Source organism: Chrysemys picta, chromosome 8 (genome assembly GCF_011386835.1).
Source record: "Chrysemys picta bellii isolate R12L10 chromosome 8, ASM1138683v2, whole genome shotgun sequence".
NCBI classification, from domain to species: domain Eukaryota; kingdom Metazoa; phylum Chordata; order Testudines; family Emydidae; genus Chrysemys; species Chrysemys picta.
Genome location: NC_088798.1, coordinates 75,648,268 through 75,665,053, shown reverse-complemented (window position 1 = coordinate 75,665,053; position 16,786 = coordinate 75,648,268). Strand labels below are relative to the sequence as shown.

Genomic DNA, 16,786 nt, shown 5'->3' with positions numbered 1-16,786 from the left:
AGGGTTCATTGCTAATATCTGTCTGCACACATTGGAGTGGCCCCGTATGGGTCTAAGCATCCCTGGGTTTAGCCCATTTGTAACTATCTTGATCAAATGCTTATAAATGTTTTGTTACTGTTTGGAGTAGTACATTGCTTATTATTTAGGCATGTTTAGAGAAACTGTATAACTATCAGTCAGCCTTTGTATTTAATAAAGGAATTTATGGTTAAATTGGTGTTGTGATAATATCCCGCATAAATAATCTCAATATTCATTCTAATGGAAACAGCTTTTCACATACAAAAATCCATGAAAGAAAAATTCATCTTTCATCACAGCAGTATCCATGGATTATCTTTAATGGGGGTCTTTTTTGTGTGTGTGCTGTATCTGAGAAACACATTACACAAAGCAAGTAACAGAAAACAAAGGAGAAAGTTCACCAGTTATATCAACAAAGCAAGAACCAAATACAAATTGAACATAATAGTGCAGAATAATATAAATGATGTATGGACTGGAAACTACAGCTTCAGGGCTAGATTACACAAAACGGTATGCAGAGAAAAATGTAATGCAACTTCAAGCCCTAGGCTCTTCCTCAACTCCCACAGTAATCTCATCCCCCCTCCCAACCCCACTCCTTTCTCTGCCCAGCCCCCACAATGCCCCCTCCCCTCCGCACTCCCTACCAACCCCCTTCCCCTCCCCAATCCCTGCCCAGCCCAAGTGCCACCTCCCCGCTCCTTGCCCAGTCCCCTCCCCACTCCTTTCCCTGCCCAACCCCCACAATGCCCCCTCCCTGCCTAGCCCCCCGTGCTCCCTCAGCCGCTGCCAAGTGCCGCAGCGCCCGCTACCTTCGGCCCAGCGCTCCCCGCTGCCCAGCCCCGCCATGTTGTTCGGGGGGAGGAGGGGGATGGGAGCGGGACCCGGCGTTACTGCGGCGCCGGCAGAGGGGGCGTGGCGCGGGGCCCCCTGGGTACTGTAGTCCTGCGGCTGGACTACAGTACCCAGGGGCCCCGCGCGGCTGGGGGCAGGGAGGGCGTTAGGCGCGTGGGGTACTGGTCCCCTGCCCTCGCCGTGAGCGAATGGCGTCATCGAAATAGGCGATTGCGTCACGGAAACGCTCAGTGACGTAACTGAGACACTGTAAACTCAACCCCCCAGCCAGCCATCAGGTCTGTGGCACCGGGGCGACAACCAGCCTGGTGCCGCACAGCGCCTGCCCCTCGGCGAAGGCCTCAACCCCTCGGTTTCCCCCGCAATGCTGGGAGTACTGAGATGGGTCTGCAACCTCTGGGGCAGCTCCTCGGGGCTGGCTGCAGCTGGTTATTCGCAGCATCCCCTCCTCATGCTGGCGCTAGGCGCTGCGGTTTGGTCTTGTACGGCTTGGCTCAGAGGAATCACTGCACTGCAGCTCTTAGGAGCTGAAGTGAGCTCCGGTGTGGTAGCAGTGCTGTTATTGTCATTGTGTCTGCCCACACAGCACCCGCAAAGTGCACAAGGCCTAGAGGGCCATGCGGTCCTTTGTCTGAATAGCTGACATCCTGAAAGACAAGTACAACAGGAGGAGGGCGCGGGATGGAGTTACAGGTGACAGGGGCAGTGGGCAGGGCAGTGGCTGGCACATATTAGTAGATCCATTTGCTTTTGGGGTGGGGAGGTGCATAAACTCTCTTCCTCTTGCAGTCTACATGGCAAAAGTGGATCTTGAAGGATCTAAATGATGAGAGGGTAGAGTGGCCACTTGTGCCTCCCCAGAATACAGGACATCCCCTTGGCTGTCCCTGCTGCCACCTGTGTGACCCCCCACCCCCACCAGTGTGACCTCTCATGCATGGTGCATATGAGGTAGGGTGACCAGATGCCCCGATATTATAGGGACAGTCCCGATTTTTGGGTCTTTTTCTTATATAGGCTCCTATTACCCCACACCCCCGTCTCAATTTTTCACATTTGCTGTCTGGTCACCCTAGTGCGAGGTCATGCTGCACGGAGGACACCATTTTGCAGAATGTCCTGCCCCCACCTGTGTGACCTAGCACGCGGCATGCTGACGGACGCAGAGCAGTGTGATCTGCAAAATGGCGTTCCCTGTGCATGATACTGGACAAAACCACGTCCAGTTTTATATCAGTGCTGGAAAGGGGCAAAAACAGGACTGACTGGCTTAAACCCGGACATGTGGCTGCTTGTGAGAGGATAGTGTCATAGTGTATCAGCTTGAGAAGGGCATTCAGTGTGTAGGGACAGCATGGAAGAAAATGCAGAGAAAGTTGTGGGAGATTCAATTAAATGGGGCAACAAAACTGGCATCACTGAGAGTGGAGGAGGTGGGGAGCATCACAGTAAGAAACAAGGTCCCATAAGTAGAGATGAGCAAGTTGCAATTAGCTTGATTTTGATGTAGTGGAAAAGGCGGGAACCAGTGGTGAGACCCAAAGAGGAGGGTGACATGTTAGGAAGATCGTTTTGGCAGCTGCATTTTGTACAGGGGAGCTAAGTGAGTGTCAGTGAGCCCGGAGATGAGGTTGCAGTAACAGTCCAGGTTGCAGTCAGATGGCCCCATCAGTTCCTGCAGGCTGGATGATTCAATATTGTGGTTCTCAAACTTGTTCCTATTGTTGACCACTTCCTCAGACAGACTCCCTCAGGGACTATCTTCCCTCATACACTGCGTGGCCTCATTCCACACTTTTATTTGGAACAACTCTACTGCTTAGTTACCTGACCAAATTGTATTAGGGCAGTATGTAGGAGGCTGAAAAGATGCTGAAAGAGAAGTCAAAGAGGTAGGTGGAGAAGATAGTATCTTGAAAGCCCAGTGAGGGTAGGATGCCAAGGAGGAAATAAACGACAATGTCAAAAGCAGCAGAGAGATGGGGAGGGTGAAAACAGAGTAGCGGGCCTGAGGTTTGGCCAGAAAGAGGTCATTAGAGACCCTACTGAGAGTAATTTCTGTAAAGTGGAGATATCAGGAGGCAGATTGGAAGGGATCCAAGGCAGAGCTGGAGAACAGTGCGTGAGTTCGTTGGTTGTAGACTGTGTCTTCCATGAGTTTAGAGTTTGAGAAGGGGCAGTAGGACCCTAGGAACAATTAGCATGAAAGGACAGTTTTTCAGAGGTACATGTGCACATGGTTTAGGCAGGGGTGGGCAAACTTTTTGGCCTGAGGGCCACATCGGGGAATAGAAATTGTATGGCGGGCCATGAATGCTCACAAAATTGGGGTTGGGGTATGGGAGGGGGTGAGGGCTCTGGTTGGGGGTGCGGGCTCTGGGGTGGGGCTGGGGATGAGGAGTTTGGGGTGTAGGAGGGTTCTCTGGGCTGGGACCGAGATCAGGAGGGGAATCAGGGCTGGGGCAGGGGTGCAGATTCTGGCTTGGGGTGCAGGCTCTGGGCTGGGGCTGGGGATGAGAGGTTTGGGGTGCAGGAGGGTGCTCCAGGCTGGGATCGAGGGGTTTGGAGAGCAGAGGCAGGGGGTTGGAGCATGGGGAGAGGCTCAGGGGTGCAGGCTCCGAGCAGCGCTTTCCTCAAGAATCTCCTAGAAGCAGTGGCATGTCCCTTCTCCGGCTTCTACACGGAGGCACGGACAGGCGGTTCTGCATGCTGCCCCATCCGCAGGCACCACCCCAGCAGCTCCCATTGAAGCACGTAGGAGCCGGAGTGGGCCCATGCTGCGGCTTCCGGGAGATGCGTGGTACAACCCCCGACCCTGCACCCCAGCTGGAGCGCCAGAGCAGGGGCCAAGCCGCATGGTACGGCCCCTGACCCAGTGCCCCACCTAGAACGCTGGAGCGGGGCAAGCTCCAGACCCCGCTCCCCAGCAGGAGCTCATGGGCTGGCTTAAAATTCGTGGGCTGGATCCGGCCCGTGGGCCGTAGTTTACCCACCCCCAGTTTAGGGACTAGAAGGAGAATTCTTGGAATTTGACCCTCGTATTATTCAATATTACAAATATTTTTACTCTATTTTTGTACAATTCATTTTCAAGGTGACCTACAGAGGTGGGGGTCTAAGGCAGCTGGGCAGCAGGGTCTGCAACCCAACAAAGGGAGGCAACACAGGGTCTGCACACTGGAGTGTGCCTGAGAGACTCAGAGCTAGGAATAATAACCCTGTTCTGCCCAGACCCAGTTAGTTTAAGAGCACATAGAATCCAGCCATTGGGGTTCACTCACAACAGACTGGTGTCTGTCCAGAGAGGAGGACTGGATCAGACTGTGACAGACAGAATTTTCAGTGGGACAGAAGTTCTATTTTCCATTCAGCGCCAAACTATATGTTTTTCCCTTCCGTAATTTTACAGAAGAGTTTGGCAGGTTTTTTAAAAAACATCCTTTGTAGTCCACCTTTCATTCACATTTAAATTATGAAACTAATGGATATATTTAGAAACTCAATCAATAGTTACTTGTGAAAACATTGCATTTATTATTCCATACACTTTATTATCTTCTGTAAAACCCAGCTGCAGGTCAATAATTGCCATCAGCATATTTCAATCCTGCATTCTCCACAATACATCCTTAAATCACCCTATGAAATTAAATCAAGCTAAATGATTGTGCCCGATTGACTGGTGCAATGGAGTATATGTAACAATACATATATTGACTCTGTCAGTGAAAGTGAGATTTATTTTTTTCTTTCACTGCCATCAATGTTTACCTTGAGGATCGATACATCTTGATGTTCACCTCAAGGGAAGTCAATATGTGCATATTGTGCAGCATGTTAAATAAGGCATTTTGAAAAGTCTGTTCCTTCAGGCTATGGAGCAAATTAAGTTTGTTAGAGCGAGTCATGAGTGTAGGCTGGGCAGAGAGGAATGTACAGTTATCAGTCATGGAATTTGGGCTTTAGAATGTTAAATTGCAAAATATAGTGGCTGAGATTTTCAAAGCTACCTAAGGATTTGGATGATACATTCCCATTACAATCAAATGGAAACTGGGGATCCAGATCCCCTAGGTGGCCTTGGGAATCTCAGCCAGCGTAGGTGTGTTTTCACTGCAGACTTAAGTGATTGGCATCTGGATCTCGCCACCCGTGTGAGCAACCTGGGTCTGCCAAGCCATACCCAAGCTATTGCACTGCATCCTCACTTGTGCTGCACTCCCTGCTTGTGTAGTTAGAATTGCTGGGGCTGGGGCACAGCACTTGGTTCTTTGTGCTGCAGGAAGATGAGCTGCTCTATGATTCTATCCCAGTGAATTGTGGGAGAACTTGCCTGTCCTTCTGAGCACATGGGGAGAATTGTGAGAAGGCATTGAAGGACTATCAGTACTGAGCACTGGGGCCATTGGTCTGGGTCGAGCCGAGCACCAGGCCGAGCTGCCGGACCCCCTTCTTCTGAAAGCTCTCCTGGCCGAGCCGCTGGCCCCCTGAGCACCAGGCCGAGCCGCCGGTCCTCCCCACTGAATCACCCCCTTCCAGCACCGGGCTGGCCCAAGTGCCTGTTCGAGCTGCCTCACTCCCCAATCAGATGCCCTCACCCGCCACTGGCTTGCCGTGTCCCTCCTCATTCCCCCACCCAAGAGGAAGAGGAACGCGGCAAGCAGTGGGGACTTTCAGAGGGAGGGTGGTGGTGTAGTGGAGGACTAACCGTCAGGCAGCAGCAGGAGGCAGTGAGGACAACGGGGAAGGGGCAAGGCCACCGTGGCCCAGGTGTCCAGCAGCAGGTCGGCAGCAGCTGTGCCAAGGAAGGCTTAGCCTTTCCTGGCCTATTATACCTGCCATCCATGACTGGAGTGGTTTAGCCTGCATCCTCACTGCAAAATGGGTGGGTGACCAGCCCAAGTGAAAGCCTCACTCAGGCTTTAGTCTAAGCACCACCATACCTGGATATGGGACACTGGCACAATGCTCTTGTGCTGACAAGAGCAGCTCTGTGGGGGATGGAAGGAGGGAGATGTGTAGGGAGCTGGGCACAGAGGCAGTGAGTCTTGGGTGCCGTAACCCAGGTGGGCCCTGTACTGACCCAGGACACCTTTCTGATGACTTAGTGCTGGTGCAGAGTGGCCTGCAGCATGGAAGGGTCAGCTCTGTCCCCAGGAGCAGGTAGGCTGAAAAGGGAGGTAGCCCTGGAGGATGGGGAGGAAATCCCATTCCGATTGCCTGCTGCCCACCAGCTGCCCCACTGGAGGGGAGGAATGCCTCTCCAGTGCAGGGGCTGGGCATTGGCTGCAGGACATCAGACGGACTCTGGGCTGATTGTCTGCCACAGGGTGGGACTAGAAAGAGCATGCTTGCCCTGAGGCCTCTGCCTAGCTCCTGGTTGTACTATTGCAGGGATTAGGGGAGTTGTGTGCATGCCCTCCAGAAAACCCCCCAAATCGTCTCGGGTGCTGTTGGAGGACTTGTTTCATTGCTGAGTGCAGTGCTTGTTTTTGGGGTTAGTTTCTGCTTCGTCAGAGGTTGCGGAAGGGAACCAATGTGTTTAGGCCCAATCAGAGACAAGTGCGCGGGGGTGTTTCAGGATCCATTTAACCAACTTTGGGGTGTCCTAACCCCACTGGGGTAGGTGGGTGTTGTCTTATTACCTAGCTATTTATAATCCATAACCACACAGTGCCACCTTGCTGAACGAGGGGCTTTGTGAGATCTCTTCCGGCTATGTCGAGTGGAGGTGCTCTCTGGCCTCAAAAGGATTTCTGCTGGGGTTACCGCAGGCACCTTAGTCTGAGACAGGGTTGCATTAGTCATCTGGGTCCTCACAGGTTCTGTGGTGCTCACCCATGAACCTTTCTGATGTCATGGCTGCAGGAACCTTATCTGGGCTAGGCTGGTGTGCTACCGAGGGAGCCAGTGACAGGAGTCTGGGCTATTCTCGAGGATTATCATGTATTACCTGGCTGGAGAATTCCTTAGACAGGCCAGGCTGCTTTAGGAGCCAAGTGTTACACTCTGATGCACCCCAGAACAGCAGTCCCTAAACACAAGGAAAGGGAAGCAGGACCCTCAGGTAGATGGTCAATCAAAACGTAACAACCATAAACCAATTAGGTCAAAACAGTTTGAACAAAACTTAACTGCAGTCCAACTGGCAGGTATGTAACAGCACGCCCTGTGTAACTGCACACCCCCCAAAGCTAAGTATTTACAGGAACTGGAACAGAGTTCAGGAACCAGGAAACAAAGAGGAATGGGACCAGGGAGGGAGAAGGAAGCAATAAGCAGGAAGGCAACACACCCACCAAGAGACAGTTTGCTTTTGTTTTTGTCTCTCTTCTATATTCCTGAAATCACACTGAAGACTGCAAGGGCACTGGATGTACAGCTCAGCCTTAGCCAACATAAGCAACAAAGGGTGTGACCCTCTAGTAAATAATAGTAATTCCTGTTATTAAAGGTGAACTAGCAGAATTTTTGAAAATAATCCTATCCGACTCTCCCTATACATCACACAGGAGCCAAAAAAAAAAAAAGAGAGCAAAAGTCTGACTTACAAACTTCTTTGCGTATCACCTTTAACAGTGCTCAGTGGATTAGGTTGTAGAACATCCCCAGATCCATTTGAAAGTGAGGAAAATGTAGGAGGTAAGCACAATGTAATTCTGCCATACCAGGAGGCTGGGAAGTTGAACAGGTCAGCTGTGCTATTACCGAAAGTGTCCTAGGATCTCTGGTCTCTGTCTTGCCCAAAGGACACTACCTCCAGCATGCTAGCTCAGTATTCAGTACTGACTGCAGGTGGAAGGAGTACCCATCAATATCATTTCCTGCAGCACTTTGCATCTTCCTTGGAGGACTCCAATCTACAGACTACCCTGGCCCAGCATTGCTTAGCTTTTGAAAGTTCAGAACTCTGGAGGTGGTCTGGCCACAAACATGTTAGCAAAGAAACATCTGTGTTAAACCTGAGGTACCACTGCTCAAACATCACAGTGATGAGCACAGTATAAATACCTAGCAGAGAATCTCATTGACATTTCCTGTTAAGTGTTGCATAAGGAGTGTAACAAGGGTGTGGTTTGTTCCTTTTTGGGCCAGGGAGGCAGATGCTGCAGATCAGCTGACCCAGCTGGACAGTAGCTAATGATTGGGTCTGATTCCCAGGTGGAGGATATCAATGAGTTCATTGTACCCTCTCTGGTGGCTGCAGCAAAAGGCTCTGAGGAGCAAGAAGACCCCCAGGTTGGGGGAAGAGTAGACCCTTTCGCTACTGGAGGCCAGTCTCAGTCAGAAACAGGACTGTTGCTTGTGTCATTATTCCACATTTCTTTTTGTGTGCTGAAGAATAAACAGAGCCCTCAAGAAAGGGCTGAAATGTAATTACATGTGGCTGATTGTTTGTCCCAGGCTGGTGTTCAGGTCCACCAGCATACAGTGATTATGTGTCACTCAGGGGTGTGAAAAACCCACACCCCTGAGCAAACTTGTTGAGCTGTAGCCAGTGCTAGGTTGACAGGATTCTTCTATTGACCTTGTTATCACCTCTCAGGGAGGTGGATTAATTACAGCAACAGGAGAACCCCTCTGGTGGTTGTTGTAGGTATTGTCTCCACAACAGTGGAGCAGCCGCAGCTGTGGCACTGTAGCATTTTAAATGTAGACATAGGCTTAAGCATGGTGGCTCGTTGGGGCTGTTAGTTAGGAACCAAAGACTGGCAGAAAATAAAGGGCTGCATTCTGTTAAAGTGATTTTACTTCTGTTATTCCAAGTAATTGAATCATTTCATCGGACAGATGTTGCTGTCCCCATTCAGAAGGCATCAGAGCACAGACCTGTTGGAAGCATCATATACTCGGAGGCCACATTTGCCATCAAGGAAGGGTTATGGATATTCCCTGCAGGGAGCATACTGTAGTCATAGGAACATGTCTGACTGGCTGAAGTTTAATTCATAGAAATCATAATTAAAATACTTTGCACTTCTCCAGCAGCTTTCATTCATGGACCTCCAACTGCTTTCCAGGCATGAATTAATGTAGCCTCACAACACCCTTGGGAGGTAGGTAAATATCATTCCTGCTTTAGATAGGAAAACTGAGGCACGGAGAGGGACTATCAGCAATTATGCCTCAATTCAGCAAAGCTCTTAAGCATTTGCTGAAGTCCTATTGACTTCAGGCCTGATCCATGCCTGCTGAAGTTAATGGGAGTCTTTTTGTTTGTTTCAGTGGGCTTTGGATCATGCCTTTCAGTGCAAAGCTGAACTGGGATGTTTGTGATCAGCTGTGGGGCAAGCCAATGATTGTCTGGCACAGATGCCAAAGGGTCATTAAGGGAGTGGTCTGTGTCATCTGTGAAGTTGTAGGTTTGGCTCTCCTCCCCCTAGGAGCTGCTAGAACACACTGAAAGTTTGTGTGTCTATCAGAAATATAGTTAGAACATCAAACATTATGAGAGGCAGCCTCCAGCTGAAGAAAACTCTTATGATCCACATGGGGTTACTGAGCTTGATTTTAGAGTAAATATATTGATTGGAAAGGATGTAATAACTTATAAAGGAAATGCCTCCCCCTGCCAAAATAGAAAGTCAGTGCTGATTAGCTAGTAGTGTTTCTTCATGGCTCCCGTCATGTCACTGTCTTCATAACACCTACAAAAGAACCAAAACATGATGCATTAGCAGGCCTTCTTGGCAGACAAAAGAAAACAAGCAAAGTATCCCCCCAGGGACTAACCCTTGGAGAGCCACTTGGGAACTCTTGGCCATCCCTCCAACAATCCCAAATGCTAGACTTTCAAATAGTAACCTCTAGGGAAGTGATGGTCCAGCTGTGTGTGTGGGGGGGGGGAAAGGAATTAATGTTAATGAAACCATGCAAACACCAATCACAACACATCATACCCACAGTGGGAGCTGGGAGGAGAACAGTGGTCCCTGATCTCTCCAACATAGGTCTCTACCTCCAGCTAAAGAAGAACTTTTTTAGCCCATAGTGGTAGTCCCTTCCCAGTGTGTTGTCAGCTGGCCACTAGATGGCAACGTAACCCTCACTTATACCTACAAAGACAGATGGTACATGCCAATGGTGCTTCAAAGGACTCAGATAGTTCAGGTAAGCTTTGGATAAGCACCCAAATTCTTCCATGCTCTTCTGAACCAACTCAGACCTCTGGAAGTTTGCATGGACCAGTTTATTACCACTTTCCAATGGATTAAGAAAGCAAAGGGATCTTCTCCCCAAGGAGAGAAACAATATCCTAAGCAATTCTCTAAAATGCAAGGCTAGAAAGAGAAACCTTTTCCGAAGAGGGGTAACTTGTACTGTTGTTCATGCTTAAGTTCTTCATGGAGATCAGAGTGATGCTGTCCTTGGCTGTAGCCGGAGAGCAACTGCTAAACAAGAGAAGGTGCAGGCCAATTACTGTCTTTGGAAAATTAAAGCAACTGTCATAAGAGGAGAGGTTTCTCATCACAATCAGACAAGGCTAGGAAAAAGGATGGCTCAGTGGACCAGGACTAGCTGCTAGAGCTTTCCCCCTCTTGGTTGCTGGTTCATTTACAATCCACAAAGAGAGAGGAGCCCAAGCTATAGAATTCAAATCTGGATCTGGGACTCCCCATAGTTATGGGTAGGAGGCTTCTGGATTAATGCATCCAAACTGGATCAGTGAAAGACAGCACAGTCCTGTGAAATTTGGATCTGAACTTGGAATCATTGTTCTGGTTTTGACCCATCTCTACTGGTATAAATGAAAGTTCTTCTCATCCGATGTCTCCTCAGTGGTCTCTGGGAAACAAGTTGTGGTTTCAGACCAATTCTTAAGTAGATAAATGTTCATGTAACAAATCTATCAGCACAATTAGTACTGTTGTTGGCAGACTCCGTGAAGAGGCCAAGGACACAATGGATAGAGCGCCTGAATTACCCTTTCACTACATGGTCCTTCAACATCATGGTTGAACACATTGCTAGGCATGGGGAGTCTTGCACTGACTGTTGCTCATGCTGTGTCCATTCTGGGGCTACACAGCGGAGTTCAGCCTCCAGGGCTCTGGCAATCACTAGGTACTGATTGTGTTGTACAAAGAAGGTCCAGGAACATATTGTTTTAAAGTAGCAGCAGCATTCAGGGGTATTACTACCATTTGTGTTGTAGAGGAGTGTGAAAAAAGTGAGTCAGGAAGAGGCATCCTTTCCCTTTACTCTGTTGATTCATATTGGATTGTCAGACAGTTTAGAGAAGGGTGGTCTAGTGACTGCGGCACTAGCCTATGACTGGGGAGACCTCAGTTAATTCCTTGCCACAGACTTTCTGAGTGACCTTGGGCAAGACCCTTAGCCTCTCAGTCCCTCATTTGTAAATTGGGAGTAAATACCTTAAAGAGTGTGAGGTGCGGGGCGTGTCATATAAACTTGGTCTTTGGGACCACTGCTGTCTCAGTGAAGGCACTTTCAGATCTGGGGGCCTAAACTTAGGCGTCTAAGTACATAGTTAGGTAGCTAAATATAAGTAGGCTGATTTCCTGACGGTGCTGTGCTCCCCACTGGCTTCAATGCATCTCAGAAATTCGGTACCCAAATACGTGGCTTGAGATCCAGTTTTTCCACTAACTCTACTGGGGGCAGGATCAGGCTCAGTGTCACTTTTCACCTATCCCAAAGAAATGACATGACATTCCCCTGCACCCCAAATGCACTAAACATTTCCCTCCCCTTGCTAGAGTGAGTTTTGAAAAAAAAAGGAGATCAGTCCTAGTCCATGCCTGGAGCTCGCAGGTGCTATGGCAATACGAATAAATGATACTAATCCCTGATCCTTCATAGTGGGCCGTGAAGAAAGCCGTGATTGCCGAGCAGCCTCACCTTTCAGATACCACGGAGCTCCCCGGCTTCTGTTTATCTGTTGGAAAAAAAAAAAAAAAGTTGGTGCTGGGTGAAAAAAAAAAATCTATCAATGAGCAAAGCGAGATTTATTCAGAATGACCCCGGTGGTGTTGTAAATGGCAATCAATGGAATGTAAAGCCTCTGCCAGGTATTTCAGCCCTGAGTAGAGAAAACTGTATAAAGCTGAGTGAGCTGAATACAGTGCTGATGTTTGCCTTACTTGTTTCTTTTAAGCCTTTTGGCTAACATAGAGAGTCCTGTCAGTTGAGCTGCTTTGCCCCCTAGTGGACAGTGCTTGAGTTGGAATATAGGCTTCACCAGGAAATCTTACTATTCAGTGCAAAAATCTGTGCTAATGCAATGTGCAGGTCCTTTACTCGCTTCAGGTCTGAAGGACCTGCCACCGAAGTGCCGCCGAAAACCCGGAGCAAAGACACCCCCACCGCCAAAGTGCTGCTGAGGACCCAGTAGGGAACCGGTTATTAGGATTTTGGGAGCTCATCACTGGACAAAGCCATTTTTAATAAAAGCATCTTAAGCTCATTCCCCTCTGCCTCTACTCAAAGTGGCCAGATCAAGTTTTTTTTGCTAATTAGTGGGTGTAAAAGGGAAGAGGGAAAGGAATAATTTCAGGATGAGACCAAACATGGAGAGTTTCGGCCTACAAAGGATTTTTATACCAAAATTACATGGGCCCAGTTCTGAAGGCCATCTGGAAAACAGGGATCTGGACCAGAAATGCCATTTAGCTCTGGATACAACCCCTTATAGCACTTCTGGAATGACTGTAACTACACAAGCATATACAAATACCTTCTGCATCTTTGGAACGGTTACACTTGAATTTCAGACTGACCACGCTGGCCAGGATGATAACAACAACTACCAGAATTACTATGAAGCTGATGACACCTGAATAATTAGAAAAGAATAATTAGTCAATGATAATGTAACAGGTCTGTCTGGGGCCCAGTCTAACTCCTACTGAAGTCAATGAGTTAGCCCTGTTGACTTCTATGGGACTTGGGTTGCATCCTTAAGGAAAAACATTAAGCAGATTTTTATTTCTGTTGTAATGAACATCAAAATGTATTGACCAGAGAGGTGATATTCACTAGAATGAGAAACCTCTTGCTCTTTTGTCTTGAGTGGTATTTTCCTCAAATGACAATACATCTTGACTTCCAATAAACCTTTAACCCAAAAGGCTGAGTTTACTCCTGGTATAATCCTACCAAGGTTGAAACCAACTGCATCACCAAGCTTCACCTCCACATCACCAAAAGACAGGCCCTTACCAAACGCTGCCATCGTCAGAGCCGATTTTTCCTCCGTCGGGACAGGGTCTGAGAGGGAAGATCCTGTGCTCCAGGCAGAGGCGATGGTTGTGGAGGTCACTTGTTTTGAAGCGCCTGTGGAAAAGGTAGTTTTACCTAAAGACTTTCTACTCAGAATCCGGGGAGAATGTAATTCTGAGGCCACATTGGCAAGGTGCCTCCATTCCCCCAAAGAGCGTTTAGCCTTACTGCAGAGAGAGACTGAGCTGCTCCCAGCGAAATCAATGCAAAATTCCCATTGGCCTCAATGAGAGCAGGACCGTATTTTGCACTTCTGTGCCCCTTTTCATCAAAAGATCCACATGGATGAGTGAATGCTCATGATCTACCATTTTATAGCCGGCACAGAGAGGCCGAGGGATTTGCGGCATGACACAACTGCAGCAAGAGCCAAGTATAGAGCCCACACTTCCCAATTTCCATTTGTGTGCTTTAGCCACAAGACCAGCATTCCTCTCAGAGAACCAGCTTTCCTGCCTAGCTCAACCAACCGCCCTTCACACCTGAACAGTTCATCCCAAGGAAGGGAAACTTCTGTGGTGTTTTCAGGTTTGCCAGAGAGTATATGGGAACTATCAGACACACTGGTTAGCTCCTGGCACAGCTCTCTGCCTCTGCTTATGGCAATGGCTTTGAGAGACAGTGATGTAATGGCACCAATCCAGGATATGCTGTGCAAAGGGTTGTAACACCGTCTTTGGGCTTCTACACTGGAGCACAAACAGATTTTCCAAGTGGAAACCAAAGGAGCTGGTCAGAAAATGGAATTTTTGTCCTGTGGAACATTCCAATATTTCAACATTTGTTTTAGTCCAAATCAGGACAAAAAAAGTGGAGTATCAAAAATGTTCAGAGAATGAAAAATTGCGAAAAACTTCCATTTGGAAGTGTTGAAATGAAAAATGTTGACATTCTCAATTGAAATAAAATGTCAATTTGAATGGAAACATTTTGGTTCAAAATGTCACTTTGGAAAAGGGAAATTTTTAATGCCAACTGACATTTACCCATGGAAAATTTCAATGTAGACAAAACACATTTCCCAACACCTCCTCCCCCCCCCCCCCAAAAAAAAACCCACCAAAAAACACGCCTTCTTTTTGATCGAAATTTTCAAGCAGCCTTCAACAGCTGCCTCCCAGAGTAGAACTGTGCTGGAGGAACATAACTGGTAATGGGATTATCCAGATTGCAAATGTTGCTATACAATGGTTCTATTAATCATCAAGTTGTTTGCCTTGTGCTGAAATACTGCATCTTCTCATTTATCCATGGTCACTAGACAACTGTCTTATAGGACTTTCTTTGCTACTCTGCTTGCTGAGCCTGGCTTGGGTACTTAGTATTTGGGAAATGTTAGATCCCACGCCAAAAGCCTGGAATGATGGAAATATCAGTAGCAACTCCATAGTTAAAGCTGCACTGAGCTGTTACATAAAGCAGGATTCAAATTAAATACCAGGTTCTGTGATACCCTAAAGGACTATTAGCTTTACTGAGCACAAACATTTACATAGATAGAGCTGCATGCACTGGGACTTGTGTAAAATCTGGAATGGACTCTTGAGGGGGCGGGGGTGGACTTTGGTTGTTCCACAGTCTTGGGTTCAAAGCCCGAACTCAGGATTTAGAGCTCAATCCAACTCCCACTGAACTTAATTGGAGTCTTTCCACTGACTTCAGTGCTGGATCGAGCCTTCACTCCAGGAGAACTCTCCCTGAAGTCTACAGGAATCTTGCTTGGAAGAGACTGCAGGATTAGGGCCTACGTCAGAAGCATGGCAAGAGTCTTTCCAAGACATTACAGGGGGCATTTTACTCTCAAAGTGAAGTCATTCTTTTCACACTCAGACACAGTCCAGTCAGGGTGCATTGGTTGGATTTTGTCTTCTGGTCTATATTGACTGCTGGGATGACACCCCTGTTTATTCCAGGTGTTACGGATAGCAGAATTCCAAGGTCGGACTACATTTAGAGCAGCTGGACTCTGTAAACCCACTAGTTCAATTGCAACGAATTCTTGTTTAAATTAAAAGCTGTTATATAAAGGGACACAGCCTGCGCTCCCAATTCCCCTGGATCTGGATGAGGAAAACACAAGACATGAAACTTGTCAATGGACAGTTTGTAGCAATTAAAAGAATTATAGACCAAGCTGGAGGGAAATGTTGGTTTTTCCTAACCACGGGTGGCAACCAGTGAAAAAGGGCTTTGTTTTTAGGCTTAACACCTTCCCCCCAAACAAAACAAACCCCCTACTGTGGTTGTACCCCACCCCCATTCCATGCTTTGAAGTTAGATAGAAACCACGTGAAAACAGGGAATTAAAAATTCCCCTGTGACGGATCAGAAACTCACCTAAGCCGTTTGCCCAGGATATTTGTGTTACTGACTGATCAGACGGCTTGACTTTAATGCTGGCTGTTTGCCAGCTCACCAACAAAAGGCCTTGGGGGTGTGTGTGTGTAGGGGGTGTTTTCATAAGTGTATGTGACTAAGAGCACAAGTCCCATTGATCTTCCAGGAGCCAGGGGATCATAAGTCAATTGAGGTGCTTTTGAAAATTCCACCCCTTCGGCTGGCTAGCAGCCACCACCCTCCACCCCAAAGAGCCTCCTGAGCCTCTGCAGTGCCACAGCCCCCACCCGGCCACGCTGAATGCCAAGGTTGTAAACAAATTAGTGCAGACCCTGAACGCAGCAGTGTGGGAGAATGTGGTCTGAAAATGCACCAGACAATGCATGTCAGCGCAGGGGAGTCAACTATAGGGCTGCCCTTTGTTTTTTAAAGTTCCTTGGGGAAACTGTCGCTTTCACTGAAATCTCCCCCAAAATTCAGCTCACAAGATAACACTGCAAGCTGGAAAAAACCCTGCAGTTGTTACTGCATTCTCTCAGACGATTTTTTTTTTCAACCTGAATTTAACCACAAAGTCTCTTCCCAGTGCTTAATTTGTGGAAGGGCTTACTCGGGCTGAGCCTTGGCACCTCTATGGCACCTCTAGGCTTGGCAGTTCATAGTCCTGGCACCTCTAGCTTGGCAGTTCATAGCCCCGGCACTCTGGGTTTTTCTGCTTCTTTTATGAAAGTAAAAAAATTGCTTGAGTGTCCACACCTCTTTCATTACAAATTAAGCACTGTCTCTTCCTCATCTCTGCCCAACAAAATCAGATAGCCTGCCAATAAGCCATCTATGGCATGCATTAGCTTACCTGTGCAATCATCAGAGATACTGGCTGAGATGTTAAACTAAAGACTCAGTGCTCTACTCGGCGCTGGTTAGGCCCTGGCTGGAGGACTGTGTCCAGTTTTGGTCACTAATGTATAAAAAGGATATAGCCAAACTGGAAAGGATCCAGAGGCAAGGGAGATGATCAGGGGGATGGAATGCAAGCCACATAAGCAAAGGCTGAAGGAAAAGAGGAGAATAAGGGGGGACATGATAGTGGTCTTCAAATACTTGAAAGGCGGCCATATAAAAGATGGAGAAAAGTAGGGTTACCATATTTCCACAAACAAAAAAGAGGACACTGGGGGGGGGGAAGCCCCGCCCTAGCCCCGCCCCATCCACTCCCTCCCACTTCCCACCCCCTGACTGCTCCCCTCAGAACCCCAACCCCCCCTGCTTCTTGTCCCCTGACTGTCCCCTGCTGAGAACCCCCTACCCTAACTGCCCCCCC

At 48.1% G+C, this 16,786-nt stretch overlaps 2 protein-coding genes across 5 annotated transcripts in view; both read right to left on the bottom strand.

The window, feature by feature from the left end:
* DNAJC18 (DnaJ heat shock protein family (Hsp40) member C18) overlaps positions 1-7,555 on the bottom strand; it is a 47,698-nt gene extending 40,143 nt beyond the window's left edge. For 3 of the 4 annotated variants that reach the window (XM_024107098.3, XM_024107099.3, XM_065555872.1), the window contains exon 1: positions 843-973. In XM_024107098.3, the coding sequence (XP_023962866.2) occupies positions 843-879 (37 nt within the window). In that variant the 5' untranslated portion in view covers positions 880-973. Of the gene's footprint in view, positions 1-842; positions 974-7,436 lie in introns of those variants that run through there. The other variant, XM_065555873.1, reaches the window with a different exon arrangement.
* A 1,062-nt stretch (positions 7,556-8,617) lies between these two features.
* Positions 8,618-16,786, bottom strand: part of ECSCR (endothelial cell surface expressed chemotaxis and apoptosis regulator) — a 43,970-nt gene continuing 35,801 nt past the window's right edge. The window contains exons 5-9 of the mRNA XM_005280802.5: positions 13,069-13,182; positions 12,584-12,682; positions 11,749-11,785; positions 10,181-10,277; positions 8,618-9,533 (exon numbers count right to left, since the gene is read on the bottom strand). Of these exons, the coding sequence (XP_005280859.2) occupies positions 9,525-9,533; positions 10,181-10,277; positions 11,749-11,785; positions 12,584-12,682; positions 13,069-13,182 (356 nt within the window). The 3' untranslated portion in view covers positions 8,618-9,524. The remainder of the gene's footprint in view (positions 9,534-10,180; positions 10,278-11,748; positions 11,786-12,583; positions 12,683-13,068; positions 13,183-16,786) is intronic.